Source organism: Bos mutus, chromosome 18, assembly GCF_027580195.1.
Source record: "Bos mutus isolate GX-2022 chromosome 18, NWIPB_WYAK_1.1, whole genome shotgun sequence".
Classification (NCBI taxonomy): Eukaryota; Metazoa; Chordata; class Mammalia; order Artiodactyla; family Bovidae; genus Bos; species Bos mutus.
Window position 1 is genome coordinate 8,960,547 of NC_091634.1, and position 16,111 is coordinate 8,976,657.

The 16,111-nt window shown below is 50.7% G+C and overlaps 1 protein-coding gene across 1 annotated transcript; it reads left to right on the forward strand.

Annotated features, from left to right (window-relative positions):
- The first annotated feature begins 2,254 nt into the window (after positions 1–2,254).
- On the forward strand, positions 2,255–11,986 carry AP2S1 (adaptor related protein complex 2 subunit sigma 1). Its single transcript, XM_005900935.2, has 5 exons — positions 2,255–2,435; positions 4,832–4,981; positions 10,798–10,911; positions 11,361–11,420; positions 11,611–11,986. The coding sequence occupies exons 1-5, from the start codon at positions 2,433–2,435 to the stop codon at positions 11,710–11,712; spliced, it is 429 nt and encodes a 142-aa protein (XP_005900997.1). The 5' UTR covers positions 2,255–2,432; the 3' UTR covers positions 11,713–11,986.
- Positions 11,987–16,111: the final 4,125 nt, after the last annotated feature.

A 16,111-nucleotide genomic window follows, 5' to 3' on the forward strand; every position in this document is an offset into this window, starting at 1 on the left:
CATCTGCAACACCACAGTTCAAAAGCATCAATTCTTCTGTGCTCAGCTTTCTTTATAGTCCAACTCTCACATCCATACATGACTACTGGGAAAACCATAGCCTTGACTAGGTGGACCTTTGTTGACAAAGTAATGTCTCTGCTTTTTAATATGCTGTCTAGGTTGGTCATAACTTTCCTTCCAAGAAGCTTTACACAGTGTATACCCATATACTCAGCGTCTAGAGTCTATAATTTTGGTTATTTTTCACCTCTCTATCTTTTAATCTCTCTATCCACTAATCTAACTTCTTTTTCTGATGTATTTTAAGGTTAACTTCAGAGACTTTCCTGGCAGTTCAGTGGTTAAGAATCTTTTTTTTTTTTTTAGGACCCCCAACCCTCAGTGGTTAAGAATCTGCGCTTGCACTGTGGGGGTCTACAGTTCCGATTCCTGGTCTGAGAACTAAGATCCCACATGCTGTGCAGCACAGCCAAAATACAAAAAACAAAACAGTATGCATATCATCAACTAGGGTTCAATATTTTTGACTTTTTTTGTTCAGTTAAAAAACATTTTGGGGTGGGGGCGCAGTCCATGGAAACCCCTTAGGTAAATTTTATGTAATATGAAATGCACAAATCCTGTGTATTGTTTGTTGATTTTTGGCGTGAATCTACATCTATGTAACTAAAACCTCTTTCAAGATATAGAATATTACTATGCCAAATCCAGCATAACCCTTGCCTCCTAGCCCCCTGTCCACAGAGATAATCACTGCTCCTGGTTTTACATCATGGATCAGTTTTACCAACTTTAGTCTTCATGGTTATTCAAACAAATTACATACTAACTACTCATTCCTGTAAAACTTCTACTTAGCCTTAAGGGTGTCTGTTTCCCTGATTCCTATTCATTCATTCAGGAAACTTGTCAAACACCAGACTTGTGCCAGGCACTTAGCTGAGTGCTAGAGATCAGGCCTGGGACTAAGGGGAGGCAAGCCAGCTGCTCACTTTCAGGCTCTTGCAAGGATGGGGTCAACATCTAAGACTGAGTGCCTTTTAAAATTTTGTACCCTGGGCACATTGCTTACTTTATCCTGGTCCCAACCCTGTAGGTGATAGAGGAGTGCAAGAACTGAAAATGATCTACCTCTTTTTGCCCCTACAGTTACTCAACACCTATGTGTTGCTAATGCCAAGTCACTTCAGTCATGTCCGACTCTGTGCGACCCCATAGACGGCAGCCCACCAAGCTCCCCCATCCCTGGGATTCTCCAGGCAAGAACACTGGAGTGGGTTGCCATTTCCTTCTCCAATGCATGAAAGTGAAAAGTAAAAGTGAAGTAGCTCAGTTGTGTCCGACTCTTCGAGACCCCATGGACTGCAGCCTACCAGGTTCCTCCGTCCATGGGATTTTCCAGACAAGAGTACTGGAGTGGGGTGCCATTGCCTTCTCCGACCTATGTGTTAGTTCTTCTGCTAAAACCACACTTTTAATTTACATCCAGGGTATGTTTTGGTTTTATTATGGCAAGTCTGCCCTCAGTAGCAATATCTTTATCGAGTGCTTACTATGTGCCACCGTGTTCTAGTAAGGGGTTCCCAACAGCCGGGCCATATAAGAAGACAGGTGTACCTGTGAATAGGAAGCAAGAAGACCCTTATTACCTGATATAAACAGTGAACATTCATGATTTTAACTCATATTTATTGAACGCTTACCATGTGTCGAGCACTGTGCTAAGTACTTGGGAAACTGGCCGAAGCTTTAAAACCACCCCACTGAGGTGACCCCTTGATCACTTTCTCTTTAACAGAGGAAGAAATTGAGTTAAGAGGTGAAATTGCTCGCCCAAAGTCACAGAGTTAGGGAATGCGACGGCAGGATTTGCACACAGTTCTGACTTCCAAAATGATGCTATTAAATCACTGTCTGTCTCCCAGAGAAAACACTCAACACATTTTAGACAGAGCACTAGGTAAGCACGAAAACATAATTACATTTCCCAACGCTGTTTTATTTAAGACAGTTATTCCCATCATGTCCTTCTCGCCTAGGCTGGGAGGTGGTGGGAGGGCTGATGGAACTACTTTTCCCAGGATGCAACTCTCGTCTCGCTGGCTGTCAAGCATGTCGGGAACTGTAGTCCTCCGAGAAGATAATAACCCATGGCTCCCAACATGCATTTGGAGCCTGAACCTTGCCGTAGGAAAAGTCCAGTCGCGCGGCATGCTGGGAAGCGGGACAGGCTCTTTTCCCGGCTTGCCTCCCGGACGAGCAAGCCTATTTTTTTCAGGACTACAATTCCCAGCGGGCTGTGCGCGAGAGGGCGGGTGAGTTCTTCTGCCGGAAGTCCGCTCTACCCTTGGGTCCCCCAACAGCTGCCGGAGCCGGAGCCACCCAGAAGCCGCGGGACCGTGGCCGCTGGGGTCCGGACGGGGGTCGCCATGGTAACGAGGGCGCGCCTACGCTGGGGAAGGGCGAAGGGTGGGTCCACGTGCAGGTACTCCAGGCTCGGTGGGATATTGACAGGCCACCTCTGCTGCGGTGCGATGGTCTGGGCCGGGCGCGGGCTCTCGGGATTGGGGTCGATCCAAAGGCCGGCGAAGGAGGCAACTGGGGGTGGTTCTGGGCGCGAGTGTGTTACTGGGGTTATCGAGGCTAGGGGGAGCTTTTGAAGACCAGGTGCCAGGGGAGAGGGCTGTGCGGGAGGGAGACATTCGAGATGGTTGGAGGGTTTTGAAACGGGGAAACAGCTCACGAGGCAGGATCTCAGAAGCGGGGAGAAGGAACTGGAGGGGGCGTCCCAAGCGGAGGGCTTTCGGGAGTGCGTCAGGAGAGCTGGAGAAGAATGGGAGACGTTGGGATAGGAGAGAGGGGTCTCTTGGGGCAGGAAGCTGATGTTGCAGGCGGAGAGGGGGTGTTGGAACTGGGTGGGATACTGCTGGTGTGAGAGAGTCTCAAGGGTAAGAGACTGGACCCTGGAGACAGGAAGTACTGTAGGGAATAGGGCTTTAGAGTTAGGAAAAGTGTACTGTAAGAGGGAAGAAGGCTTGGAGTAGGCAGTGAATACTACACATGAATGGGGAGCAATAGAACAGGTCTCTGCAAGAGGAGGGGTCTCAGAGGGTAGGGAGTAAGCATGGAAGTGAGAAGTGGGGAGGGGGTTTGGGGAACAAGGACTGGGCATTGGAGCTGGCACCAGTCCCCAGGGATGGGGCACCCTGACAGAGAGCCCTGAAACTGGGAAAGCAGGAGTCAAAAGAGAGCAACTCCAGCGGGGCCGGGGAACTTGGAGGTAGAGAAGGCTGGGGGTGGGGGGCGGGCACTGAGAGGGGACATCAGAGGGGTGAGGATATAGAAAGGATGGGACTTCTCAGTGTGGATTCCCTGAGATGGAGAGACTCTAGTTGGGAGGAGAAACAGGAAGAGGTGTATGAGGGAATTCAGGAGTCAGAGACAGAGCTCTCCCTTAGTTCTGTAGCCCTGCTCCCGTCTCTCCTCCCTATCTCCTCCATCTGTCTCTGGCTCTGGCCCCCAGGCTGTGGCTGCCTGGTGTGGGTCCCACCCCCACCCCCCACCCCCCACCCCATGTCCTTTGCCTGCCTGCCAGGACCCCTGCCTTGCTAGGAAGTGGTTTTCCCTGGCTCAGCAGAAGGGGTTCTTCGAAGGAGAGTGTAATATCCTGTTCCCGTCCAGCTCAGATGAGTTGGGGGAGGAGGGATGGAGTGTGTAGAGAATGAGGCTTACGAAAGAGAGCGGCCTCTCATAACCCAGTGGAGGCTTCCACAAGTCAGGATAAGGGGATTCAGAGCAAAGCCTTTGGATTCCCAGCTCTGCTTTCTGGCTGTGAGACTTCCATTCTCTGAGCCTCGATTTCTTCATCTATAAACTGGACATGAGCACACAGAACTGGGCTCAAAGACAGGCTTCCTAGCTGCATGCACTTGGCCCATGATTTTCTTAAAGTCAAATGACAATGAATTATATCACTAAGAACTGATATTTGTATAACGCTTAGTATGTGCTAGTCACTGTTTTATCCCTGTTGTGCTCATGAACTCGTGCAGTGGTCTCATGAGGGAGGTGCTCTCATTATGCCCATTGCGTGGACAGTGAAACTGAGGTCCAAAGAGGTCAAGTAACTTGCCTACAGACTCACAGCCAACAGTGCCAGGATTCATTCGGGCTCTAGAGTCTGTGTTTTTAGGCATTTGGTCAAATGGCGTCAGTCATAATAGTTAATTTTATTGAACACTCAGTATGTAAATGGGACTTTACAAAACGCTTCCGAGATCAACTTGTTCGGTGTTCACAGTAGCCCTGTGACAGTTGAGCTGGCTTTTCAAAATCTTAAAAACACCTTAGGTCTCCCACACATCACTGATGGTAATTGCAGCTGATACCTGGCTTGCCTGTTAGTGCCAGCCACTGACTAAATTTATAAACTTATTTAACCTTCAAAACATCCTGACAAGGTGAGTCTTCTAAGGAAAACTGGTTTCACCATGGGGAAACTGAGGCGTAGAAGGGCGGATCTTTTGTCCAAGGTCAGGGAGACAAGACTTGGTGGAGCTTGGGACTCAGCGCCCTAGAAACGACTGCAGAGTTGGCCAGTGGACGAGAGATCACTCCACGGGGTGTTGGAGGGACCTGGGACCGGAGCATGTGGCCAGGTCAGCCTGGCTGGGCTCAGGGGAGTGGCCGAGACCCTTGGAAGGCAGGCAGCTGGGACACGTGGACCCTATCTTCCCCATGGGGCAGGGTGGGGCTGTTGGGCAGGGCCGCCCTGCACTGGCTCGCCCACCCCACCTCTCTCCCTGCCTCCTCCTCTTGCCATCCCCAGATCCGCTTCATCCTCATCCAGAACCGAGCAGGCAAGACTCGCCTGGCCAAGTGGTACATGCAGTTCGATGATGACGAGAAACAGAAGCTGATCGAGGAGGTGCACGCCGTGGTCACTGTCCGAGACGCCAAACACACCAACTTTGTGGAGGTGACAGCTACCCCCACCCCTGCCAGTGCCTCCCACACTCCCCTGCTTTCTTTTGATGGCCCCCTTCCCAGCCTCAGATGGCAATAACCCCTCAGACTCTCCTTCCTCCCCCCTCATTCATTTATCAACTTGCCTGCCGTCTTCTTTCCTTTTTGAGGAGGGTGGGTTACTTTTCAGGGTGAACATTTTCAGACATACAGGTTAGTACAATGAGAAGTCAACTGAAAATTCCCCCAGATTTCATCAGTATTAAGAGTTTGCATTTTTTTTCTCTTTTTCTCTCTTCTTATTTTTTTGGCCAAATAACCTTTTTTTTTTTTTTCCTGGTGCCTTTTAAAAACTCACTACAAAAATGCTCAAACACATAAGCATAGAGAATGGTATAACGAACCATCCCTGGCTGGCGTGTTTTCAATTACGCTAGAGAGATCATGGGGGGATCCCCTGGCGGTCTGGAGGGTAGGATTGCATGCTGTCACTGCCAAAGGTGCGGGTTCAGTCCCTGGTTGAGGAACTAAGATTGCGTAAGCCATGTATTGCAGTCAAAAAAAAGGTATAGAGATAATGACAGTACATCTCTAAATATGACAGGGTACATCTCAGAAAATAAAGACACTGCCTTCCGTGACCACAGTATCATCAGGCCTGATCAAAGGAGTCATATTTCCTTACTAATATTAGTCTCAAGCCAATCAATATTTAAATTTCCCCCAGGTCATCAGAGGGCTTCCCAGGTGGCCCTAGTGGTAAAGAACCCACCTGCCAATGCAGGAGACATAAGAGATGCAAGCTCGATCCCTAGGTGAGGAAGATCCCCTGGAGGAGGGCATGGCAACCTGCTCCAGCATTCTTGCCTGAAGAATCCCATGGACTGAGGAGCCTGGCATGCTACGGTCCATGGGTCACAAAGAGTCAAACACGACTGAAGCAACTTAGCATCAAAACTGATTGTCCAGAGCCAGTCAAGGATCTTGGCGTTGGTTTTGGGCTCTTTATTGAGATGCTTCTAGCTTTAATTCCCACGGTATTAGCCTGTTAAGAGACCAGGCTGATTGTCCTGTCTGTGTGTGTTTATGCGCGCTTAGTCATGTCTGACTCTCTGTGACCCTGTTGACTGTGGCCCGCCAGGCTCCTCTGTCCATGTAGAGTTCAACACATATTTATTGGCAGCTCACTATGTGCCGAGTACTGTTCTAGGCACTGGTGATACAGCAGGAAATGAAACAGACCCAGTCCCTTCTCTCAGAGAGCTGACCGCTGAAGTTTTTAGTTTTAGTCGATGGGAGGTTGTTATTATAATGAAGATATAGTGTATCAGGTATGATAGATGCTAGGGAGAAAAAGGAAGCAGCTGTGGGGGATGGAATGGCTGGGATGTATACAGTGGGGGGTGGGGAGTGGAACGTAGGTTTAAATGGTTTGATCAGGAAGTCTTCATTGAACAGGGGACATTTGAACCCAGACCTGAAGGAATGGAGAAGTGGAAGGAGATGATATCTGAGAAAGGAATGTTCCAAGCCCAGGGAACAACAAGTGCAAAGACCCTGAGGCAGCAGGGCGTACAAGGGCATTCCTGAAATAGCAAGAAAGCCAGTGTATCTGAGGTGGGGTAAGCCAGGGAGGAAGGTGGGAGCAGATGAGATTGAAGATGTAACAGAAGCAGGAGGTTCGGGGCCTTGTGACCAGTCATGAGGACTTGGGCCCTTACATGAGGCTTTTGAGCTGAGGAGGGAGGTAGGCTAGCTTAGGCTTTAGGGATCCCTCTCTAAGGGGCAGGAGCAGAACCAGGGGACTGCTCAGGAGATGACCACTGCGGCCCAGGTGAGAGATGCTGGTGACTTTCACAGTCATGGAAACAGTGGGGGTGGCGAGAAGCATTTTGAAAGGAGAGCCAACTGAAGGGCCGAGGATTGGAGGAGGTGTGGGAAAGAGAATGGAGCCACCAGTAGGGGGTGCTGTCATTTCTCCAGATGGGCTGACTTAGCAAAGAACAGGTGGAGGGGAAGATCAGCAGTGGGGTGTCCATTCCCAACCCAGTGGAGATGTGGGGGGCGGGATGATGAAGGGAGGGGAGCTGGAGCATAAGGGATGTCGGCTCTCCTGGGGCACCATGCTGCCGGCGCAGGGCCGGCCCCATGCTGAGTGCTGGAAACGACAGCAGCTGAGGGACCCGGAGTGGGCAGGGAGGCGGATTACGAGGAGCCAGAAAGGTTTGATGCCAGGTGAGAATGTCACAGGGCGGCCGGACCATCTTAGGTCCCTCCCGACCCAGGCCCGCTCCAGACTGGAGCCCTATGCAGGGCATCACTGGTGACACAGCGGTGACAGGAAGGACCCAGGCAGACGACAGCAGGAAAGAAAAGAAGAGCGCCATTCAGGGTCAGAGCCAGCCAAGGCCACACCGGCGGTGACAGTCAGTGGGTAACTTCTCCAGCTCAAGTCTTTCTGCCCTCGTGGCTTCTTGTCTCGATCCCGCCCCTCCAGAGCAGGGACCTTCAATCATTTGATCGTGTATTTTTTTTTTTTTTTTAAGTAGAGTTAACATCCTGATATATTCTTACTAATCCATGGATTATGTGCAGGAGCTACTGTAATAACATTGGGCTTCCCTGGTGACTCAGCGGTAAAGAATCTGCCTGCCAATGTAGGAGATGTGGGTTCGATCGCTGGGCAGAGAATATCCCCTGGAAAAGGAAATGGCAACCTGCTCCAGTATTCAGCCCGGCGGGCTGCAGTCCCTGGGGTCTCAAAAGAATCGGACACACTTAGGGACTAAAGGACTAAACAACAGCTCAAAAGTATGCTGCTGCTGCTGCTAAGTCGCTTCAGTCGTATCTGACTCTGTGCAACCCCATAGATGACAGCCCACTAGGCTCCTCTGTCCCTGGGATTCTCCAGGCAAGAATACTGGAGTGGGTTGCCATTTCCTTCTCCAGTGCATGAAAGTTAAAAGTGAAAGTGAAGTCGCTCAGTTGTGCCCGACTCTTAGCGACCCCATGGACTGCAGCCTACCAGGCTCCTCCGTCCTTGGGATTTTCCAGGCAAGAGTATTGGAGTGGGTTGCCATTGCCTTCTCCGAAAAAGTATGCTGCTGCTGCTGCTGCTGCTAAGTCGCTTCAGTCGTGTCTGACTCTGTGCGACCCCATAGATGGAAGCTCACCAGGCTTCCCCGTCCCCGGGATTCTCCAGGCAAGAACACTGGAGTGGGTTGCCATTTCCTTCTCTAATGCATGAAAGTGAAAAGTGAAAGGGAAGTCAGTCAGTCGTGTCCAACTCTTCCCGCCCCTATGGACTGCAGCCTACCAGGCTCCTCCGCCCATGGGATTTTCCAGGCAAGAGTACTGGAGTGGGTTGCTATTGCCTTCTCCACAAAAGTATCAGTTCAGTCAGTTCAGTTCAGTCGGTCAGTCGTGTCCAACTCTTTGCGACTCCATGAATCGCAGCACACCAGGCCTCCCTGTCCATCACCAACTCCTGGAGTTCACTCAAACTCATGTCCATCAAGTCGGTGATGCCATCTAGCCATCTCATCCTCTGTCCCCTTCGCCTACCTCCAATCCCTTCCAGCATCAGTCTTTTCCAATGAGTCAACTCTTCGCATGAGGTGGCCAAAGTATTGGAGTTTCAGCTTTAGCGTCAGTCCTTCCAATGAACACCCAGGACTGATCTCCTTTAGAATGGACTGGTTGGATCTCCTTGCAGTCCAAGGGACTCTCCAGAGTCTTCTCCAACACCACAGTTCAAAAGTATCAATTCTTTGGCGCTCAGCTTTCTTCACAGTCCAACTTACATCCATACATGACCACTAGAAAAACCATAGCCTTGACTAGACGGACCTTTGTTGGCAAAGTAATATCTCTACTTTTGAATATGCTATCTAGGTTGGTCATAACTTTCCTTCCAAGGAGTAAGCATCTTTTAATTTCATGGCTGAAATCACCATCTGCAGTGATTTTGGAGCCCCCAAAAATAAAGTCTGACACTGTTTCCACTGTTTCCCCATCTATTTCCCATGAAGTGATGGGACCAAATGCCATGATCTTCGTTTTCTGAATGTTGAGCTTTAAGCCAACTTTTTCACTGTCCTCTTTCACTTGCATCAAGAGGCTTTTTAGTTCCTCTTCACTTTCTGCCATAAGGGTGGTGTCATCTGCACATCTGAGGTTATTGATATTTCTCCCAGCAATCTTGATTCCAGCTTGTACTTCTTCCAGCCCAGTGTTTCTCATGATGTACTCTGCATATAAGTTAAATAAGCAGGGTGACAATATACAGCCTTGACGAACTCCTTTTCCTATTTGAAACCAGTCTGTTGTTCCATGTCCAGTTCTAACTGTTGCTTCTGACCTGCATACAGGTTTCTCAAGAGGCAGGTCAGGTGGTCTGGTATTCCCATCTCTTTCAGAATTTTCCACAGTTTATTGTGATCCACACAGTCAAAGGCTTTGGCATAGTCAATAAAGCAGAAATAGATGTTTTTCTGAAACTCTCTTGCTTTTTCCATGATCCAGCGGATGTTGGCAATTTGATCTCTGGTTCCTCTGCCTTGTCTAAAACCAGCTTGAACATCAGGAAGTTCATGGTTCATATATTGCTGAAGCCTGGCTTGGAGAATTTTGAGCATTACTTTACTAGCGTGTGAGATGAGTGCAATTGTACTATAGTTTGAGCATTCTTTGGCATTGCCTTTTTTTGGGATTGGAATGAAAACTGCCGTTTTCCAGTCCTGTGGCCACTGCTGAGTTTTCCAAATTTGCTGGCATATTGAGTGCAGCACTTTCACAGCATCATCTTTCAAGATTTGAAATAGCTCAACTGGAATTCCATCACTTCCACTAGCTTTGTTCGTAGTGATGCTTTCTAAGGCCCACTTGACTTCACATTCCAGGATGTCTGGCTCTAGGTGAGTGATCACACCATTGTGATTATCTTGAAGATCAAAAGTATAGGCATTCTCAAAGATAAGCTAGGTGGGGGAAAAATGAAGAAAAATCAGGGGCTTGAGTTGACTTTTGAAGTAGCCAGCAGATGGCGCCACACACACAACACTGGCCTGGATTTTTCAGCTGCTTTGCCAGCTAGTACATCATGGATCTCTGTCTATGGCTTTATCTACTTACACATGGTGTAAAATTAGAGTCTGCGTCCCTGGCTCATGAATATTTATTCCTGGGTTGTATTTATGTGTTATGGTAGGAATATTTATATTACGGTTCAGTTAAGGGCAGGACTAGGATTGTCTTGGTTACAGGAGGCAGTGAGCCTGGACTGCTCAGCACAAAGCCTGCCACACAGCATGTACTCCGGCAGTGTTTGTGGAAGAATTTGCTAGCTTAGTTCCAGGATGAGGAGTTTGACTCCTTCCAGAGGCAACAGCAAGTCACAGAAAGGGGGAGATGGATACCCTGGAGCACCCCCACCTCTCGGCTCTGGGCTTTTGCCCGATACTATTCCCTCTGCCTAAAGCACTCCTGCCTGATCACTCCTGCTCATCCTCCAGATTTCAGTGCAGATGCCCCCTCTTCCAGGAAGCCCTCCCGGACTGCAAGGGTGGGTCAGCCTCTTGTCCCCTCTGAGCACCCACAGCCCCTCGCTGCCCACTTAGGGGGTGACTAAGGATGACGCTTCATTGGACTGTGAGCCCGAGGCAGGGAGAGCCAGGCCACCCCTCTGTCCCCAGCGCAGAGTCAGGCAACAGAGCAGGGCCTCCGGGACCACGTGTGGAACGCAGGACTGCACGTGTTGGTGCCATCCTGCCCAGTATGCGGGGTCCTGGGCACGCCCTGCGGCTGACCGCCTGCCTCTCTGCCCCGCAGTTCCGGAATTTCAAGATCATTTACCGACGCTATGCCGGCCTCTACTTCTGCATCTGCGTGGACGTCAATGACAACAACCTGGCCTACCTGGAGGCCATCCACAACTTTGTGGAGGTGCGCGGGCCGGGGGCCAGGAGGGCGGCGGGCGCCGTCTGGATGCCCTCTGTTAGGGTGCGGGGCCCTCAGCCTGCGGGAGGGGACACTGTCTTTCTCTGCCCACCTTGATGTTTCCTCCGGTCTCTGTTTCCCTTCAGTTTCTCTCTGCCTTGTTTCTTTATTTACTTATTTATTTTGCCTGCACCGGGTCCTAGTCGCAGTGCTTGGGATCTTCGCTCTTCATTGCAGCACGCAGGATCCCTAGTTGTGGCGTGTGGCCGCTGATTCCCTGACCAGGGATCGAACCCGGGCCCCCTGCCTTGGGAGCACGGCGTCTTAGCCACGGGACCAGGGCAGTCCCCTCGGCCTTGATGTTGTGCCACCTCTTTCTGACGCCTCTGCTCCTGTCTGTGCGTGTGTGTGTTTCTCCTTGCCCATCTCGCACCACCTCTGTCTTCTTCTCCTAGGTCTTAAATGAATATTTCCACAACGTCTGTGAACTGGACCTGGTATTCAACTTCTACAAGGTGGGCTCCTGGGGAAGATGAGGAGGAGGGAGCCAGAGGAGGGGGTCTGTGAGGGGCCAGAAGCCCACAGCCACCCTGGTGCCTCCGCTGGGGTCTGTTTGCTGGTTCTTGGGCATCAGAATTTCCCAGCTCCCCGGGGGTCCCCTCCACTGCTCACCCCAGAGTCTCCCCACGCCCTCCCTTCCCTCAGGTTTACACGGTCGTGGATGAGATGTTCCTGGCCGGCGAGATCCGTGAGACCAGCCAGACGAAGGTGCTCAAACAGTTGCTGATGTTGCAGTCCCTGGAGTGAGGGCGGCCGGCCCCTCCCACCCCGGTCCCTTCCCGGACTAGCCTGCTCGCTTCCCCTTTCCGGGCCCAGGGTCCACCCCAGCGGCCCCCTCCCTCAGCTGCCCAGGAGGAAGGCACCCAGCTGGGTCTGGGCCACCAGGGAGGAGGCCACACCCCACGGCCTCGGGGCCCCAGCTGTAGGCGGAGGCCACCTCGAGTGTACCGAGTAACCGTGCTGTCCTCGTGTGATGCCGTGAGCGTGTGCGTGGAGCCCCCAATAAACCTGTGGTCCCCGCCTGGCCTCATCTCCTTGCGCCTCTGCCTGTCCTCCCTGGGAACCACAGGCAGCTCCAGGGGCCCTGCTGTTGGTGCATCGGGTAGTCGGTCAACAAGCACACCTCGGGCTGAGTGAGGGAGCGATGGGGGGGCAGGGGCATTCATACCTGCTGCTGCCCGCAGACGGCCCCAGGGGACTGGGAAGGGTGACAGATTTAGACACTGAGCTCTCACTCCTAAAATAATGACACTCAGAGCCAATGCCGACATCTCTCAGGCCGTTCTAAGCCATGACATGTACCTTTGTTAACCCTCACGAGAGGTTGCAGAAGGGATGGTTAGAGGGGCTCACTCAGCTCAGACAGTCACAGAGTGAGTCTGCAGCTGAACCAGGTTTTTTTTCTTTTTTTTTTTTTAATTGTTTATTTTTGGCTGTGCTAGGTCTTCGTGGCTACGCAGGGACTTGCAGCGAGTGGGGGGGCACCAGCTTCTCACTGCAGTGGCTTCTCTTGCTGTGGGGCTCAGGCTCAGTCGTCATGATACAGCGTTAGTTGCCCCGTGGCACGTGGGATCTTCCCAGACCAGGGATCGAACCTGTGTCCCCTGCGTTGGCAGGTGGATTCTTAACCACTAGACCACCAGGGAAGTCCTGAACCAGGGTGGTTTTGAGCCCAGGCAGGCGGCTCCAGAGTGCTAGTTCTCAGACACGAGGCCCGAGGTGCAGGCTTGGGCCCCACGTTCAGTGGTTCCCAGCCGCGGCACTGCCAGCCCTCAGGTCTTCACTGTGTGAGGCTGTCCCGGGCGTGGCCTGCCTGCCCGCTGCCGTCTGCCAGGTGCCAGCACCAAGTGGCCCTCAGCCCTTCTGGCAACAGGAAACACTCTTGCGTGTTTTCTTTGTTTTTGGCCACCTCGCTCAGCTTGCAGGATCCTGGTTCCCCGACCAGGAATTAAACTCAGGACCGTGACGGTGAAAGTGCCAAGTCCTAACCACCGGATCACCAGGGAATCCCCCGCGCATGTTTCTAGTGCCCTCTGGAGTGGCTGTGCCCCCTCCCCCCATGCCCATTGAGAACAGAGTGGTGGCCGCCAGCTGCAGCCCTGGCTGGCACCCTTGGCAGAGCTGAGAACGCCAGGCATGCGGCATCCGCTCCTACTAATGTGATCCAGCTTCGTGTCATCCTACCCCCTGCAGGGGACGGGCATGTCCCAGCTCAGTCAGAGGCACACTGTACAACCTCAGGGTCAGTCACTTAAGCCCTCTTGCCTCTGTTTCTTCATCTAGCAAGTGGGTCGACTATAGTTTTTACTCTCATGGAGTGTCCCTGAGGAGTAAATGAATGAATGCTGGGTAGTACCTAGCATTGGTCGGCATGCATTCACTGCACAGACATTAAGTGCCTTCTGTGTGCACAGCCCTATGAGAGACAAGATGCCTGTAGACATGGACGGTGAGCACATAATCATCCTCATTTAACTTGGGACACTGAGGCTTGGGGAGGTGAATTCTTTTTATAGATAAATTGTTCCAACAGTGTATTTGTTTCTTGTTGCTGCTGTAATGTTATCTCAAGCTGAGTGGCTTAAACCAACAGGACTCTGATCACTCGTGAGGAGTGAGACCATGGGTGGGGGCCAGCCAGCTGAGGCTTGGATCTGCAGCTGGGTGATACAGGGTGGGAGGTGAGGTCATTTCCACGTGCCACAACGGAAGACCCAGCACAGCCTACATAAATGAATAATAAAAATATTTTCCAGAACATTTCATCACCCCCAAAAGAAACCCGTACCCTTAGCTATCACCCCTTAATCCCTCCATCCCCTCCTCCCCTCACCCCAGCCCTGAGTCAACCTGCTGCTGTTGCTGCTAAGTCACTTCAGTCATGTCCAACTCTGTGCGACCCCATAGATGGCAGCCCACCAGGCTCCCCCATCCCTGGGATTCTCAAGGCAAGAACACTGGAGTGGGTTGCCATTTCCTTCTCCAAAGCATGAGAGTGAAAAGTGAAAGTGAAGTCGCTCAGTCGTGTCCGACTCTTAGCAACCTCATGGACTGCAGCACCCTGGAATCAGAGAAAAAAGCGTGCTCAGGGAAAGAGAGTATGCACACATTAAAGGCTGTTGAGATCACCACAGCTCTATGAGAATGGCTCATTAAATACACCAAATGCAAAGGAACTTACCTGGTGGTGCAGTGGTTAAGACTCCGAGCTCCCAATGCAGGGGGCCCGGATTCGATCCCTGGTCAGGAAACTAGATCCCACATGCCACAACAAAGTGTTTGCATGCCACAACAAAGACCTGGCATAGTTAAATAAAAAAATAAATATTTAAAAAGAATTCAGAGTGTGCCAGGCAAGCTTGCAGAGCTCTTGTACATTGCTGCTTGGAATGGAGAAAGGGGCGGGTGCTCTGGAAGGATCTGGCAGGTTCTTAAAAAGTTAAACATTACATTTACTTTATGACTCAGCAATCCCACTCCTATTTGTTTACCCAAGGGAAATAAAAACTGATGTACAAAATTTCTACATGAACCCAAGTTAAATGAAGACATAGATTCATGCAGAAACTTGTCCGTGAGTGTTCATAGCAGCATTACTCACCTTAGCCAAAAGACGGAGACAACCCAGAGACTTGTCAATGGATGAAGGGATAAATAAGATATTCTGTGTCTACATGGATTATTATTAATTGTGTAAAAAGAATGAAACATTGGTATGTACTGCAGTATGGATGAACTCTGAAAATGTATGATGACTGAGAGAAGACAGTGGTAAAAGACCACATATCACATGATTCTGTATCATATGAAATTTCCAGAACAGTCCATGTTTTGTTTTGTTTTGAAATTCCTGTGTGTGTTTATTTATTTATTTTTGGCTGCACTGGCTCTTCGTAGCTATGTGTGGGTTTTTCCAGGTGCAGTGAGCAGGGGCCACCCTCTGGTTGTAGTACAGGGGCTTCTCATTGCGATGGCTTCTCTTGTTGCAGAGCACAGGCTGTAGAGTGAGGGCTCGGCAGTTGTGGCTCACGGGTTTAGTTGCCCTGTGGCATGTGGGATCTTCCTCGACTAGGGGTCAAACCTGTATCCCCTGCATTGGCAGGTGGATTTTCATCCACTGGACCACCAGGGAAGTCCTAAGCCAATCCATGTAGACAAGAGCAGATTAATGATTGAGAATGGTTGAGGTATTGGTATTTGGGGGTTGATAGCTAGAAGGTCTTGCCTGGAAAATCCCATGGGCGGAGGAGCCTGGTAGGCTGCAGTCCATGGGGTCGAGAAGAGTCAGACGTGACTGAGCGAATTCCCTTTCACTTTTCACTTTCATGCATTGGAGAAGGCAATGGCACCCCACTCCAGTACTCTTGCCTGAAAAATCCACTGGACAGAGGAGCCTGGTAGGCTGCAGTCCATGGGGTCGCTAAGAGTCGGACACGACTGAGCAACTTCACTTTCACTTCACTTTCCTGCATTGAGAAGGAAATGGCAACCCACTCCAGTGTTCTTGCCTGGAGAATCCCAGGGATGGAGAAGCCTGATGGGCTGCTGTCTATGGGGTTGCACAGAGTCGGACACGACTGAAGTGACTTAGCAGCAGCAGCAGCAGCAATGCTGCTAATGACTGAATAAATAAATTTCACCTTGCAGTGGCAAACAGAAAAACAAAACCCCAACCCCCGCCCCCCCCCAGGTGTTATTGTTACACTGGCTTTATTCTTAACCACCCAAAACTGGAAACAATCCAAATGTCCTCCAACCAGTAAATAGATAATAATCTGTGGTCCCTCCAGGCGATGGATGGATATTCTTCAGCATGAGCAAAGAACAAGCAGCTGATACAATTCTACAAGGTGGATATATCTCAAATCTCACATCTTTTTGCTGAGGAAGAGAATCCAGACCCAGAAGGGTACACGCCTCTGTGAAATTATTATTTTTGGTTTTGTTTTTTTGGCAGAGCCACACAACAGGAAGGATCCTCGTTCCCGACCAGGGACTGAACCCATGCCCCCTGCATTGGAGCATGGAATCTCAACCACCGGGCTGCCAGGGAAGTCTTTTTTTTTTTTTTAAACAGCACTGCAAGTCTAATGTGATCTCAGTTCCCCGGGGAGGGATTGAACCCAGGCCACAGCAATGAAAGCCC

Bases quoted from the DNA above. Each gene is read 5' to 3' on its own strand.
- AP2S1 (XM_005900935.2), top strand. The intron at 4,982-10,797 runs GTGACAGCTACC...TCTGCCCCGCAG, and splicing joins AACACACCAACTTTGTGGAG to TTCCGGAATTTCAAGATCAT. The intron at 10,912-11,360 runs GTGCGCGGGCCG...TTCTTCTCCTAG, and splicing joins CCATCCACAACTTTGTGGAG to GTCTTAAATGAATATTTCCA.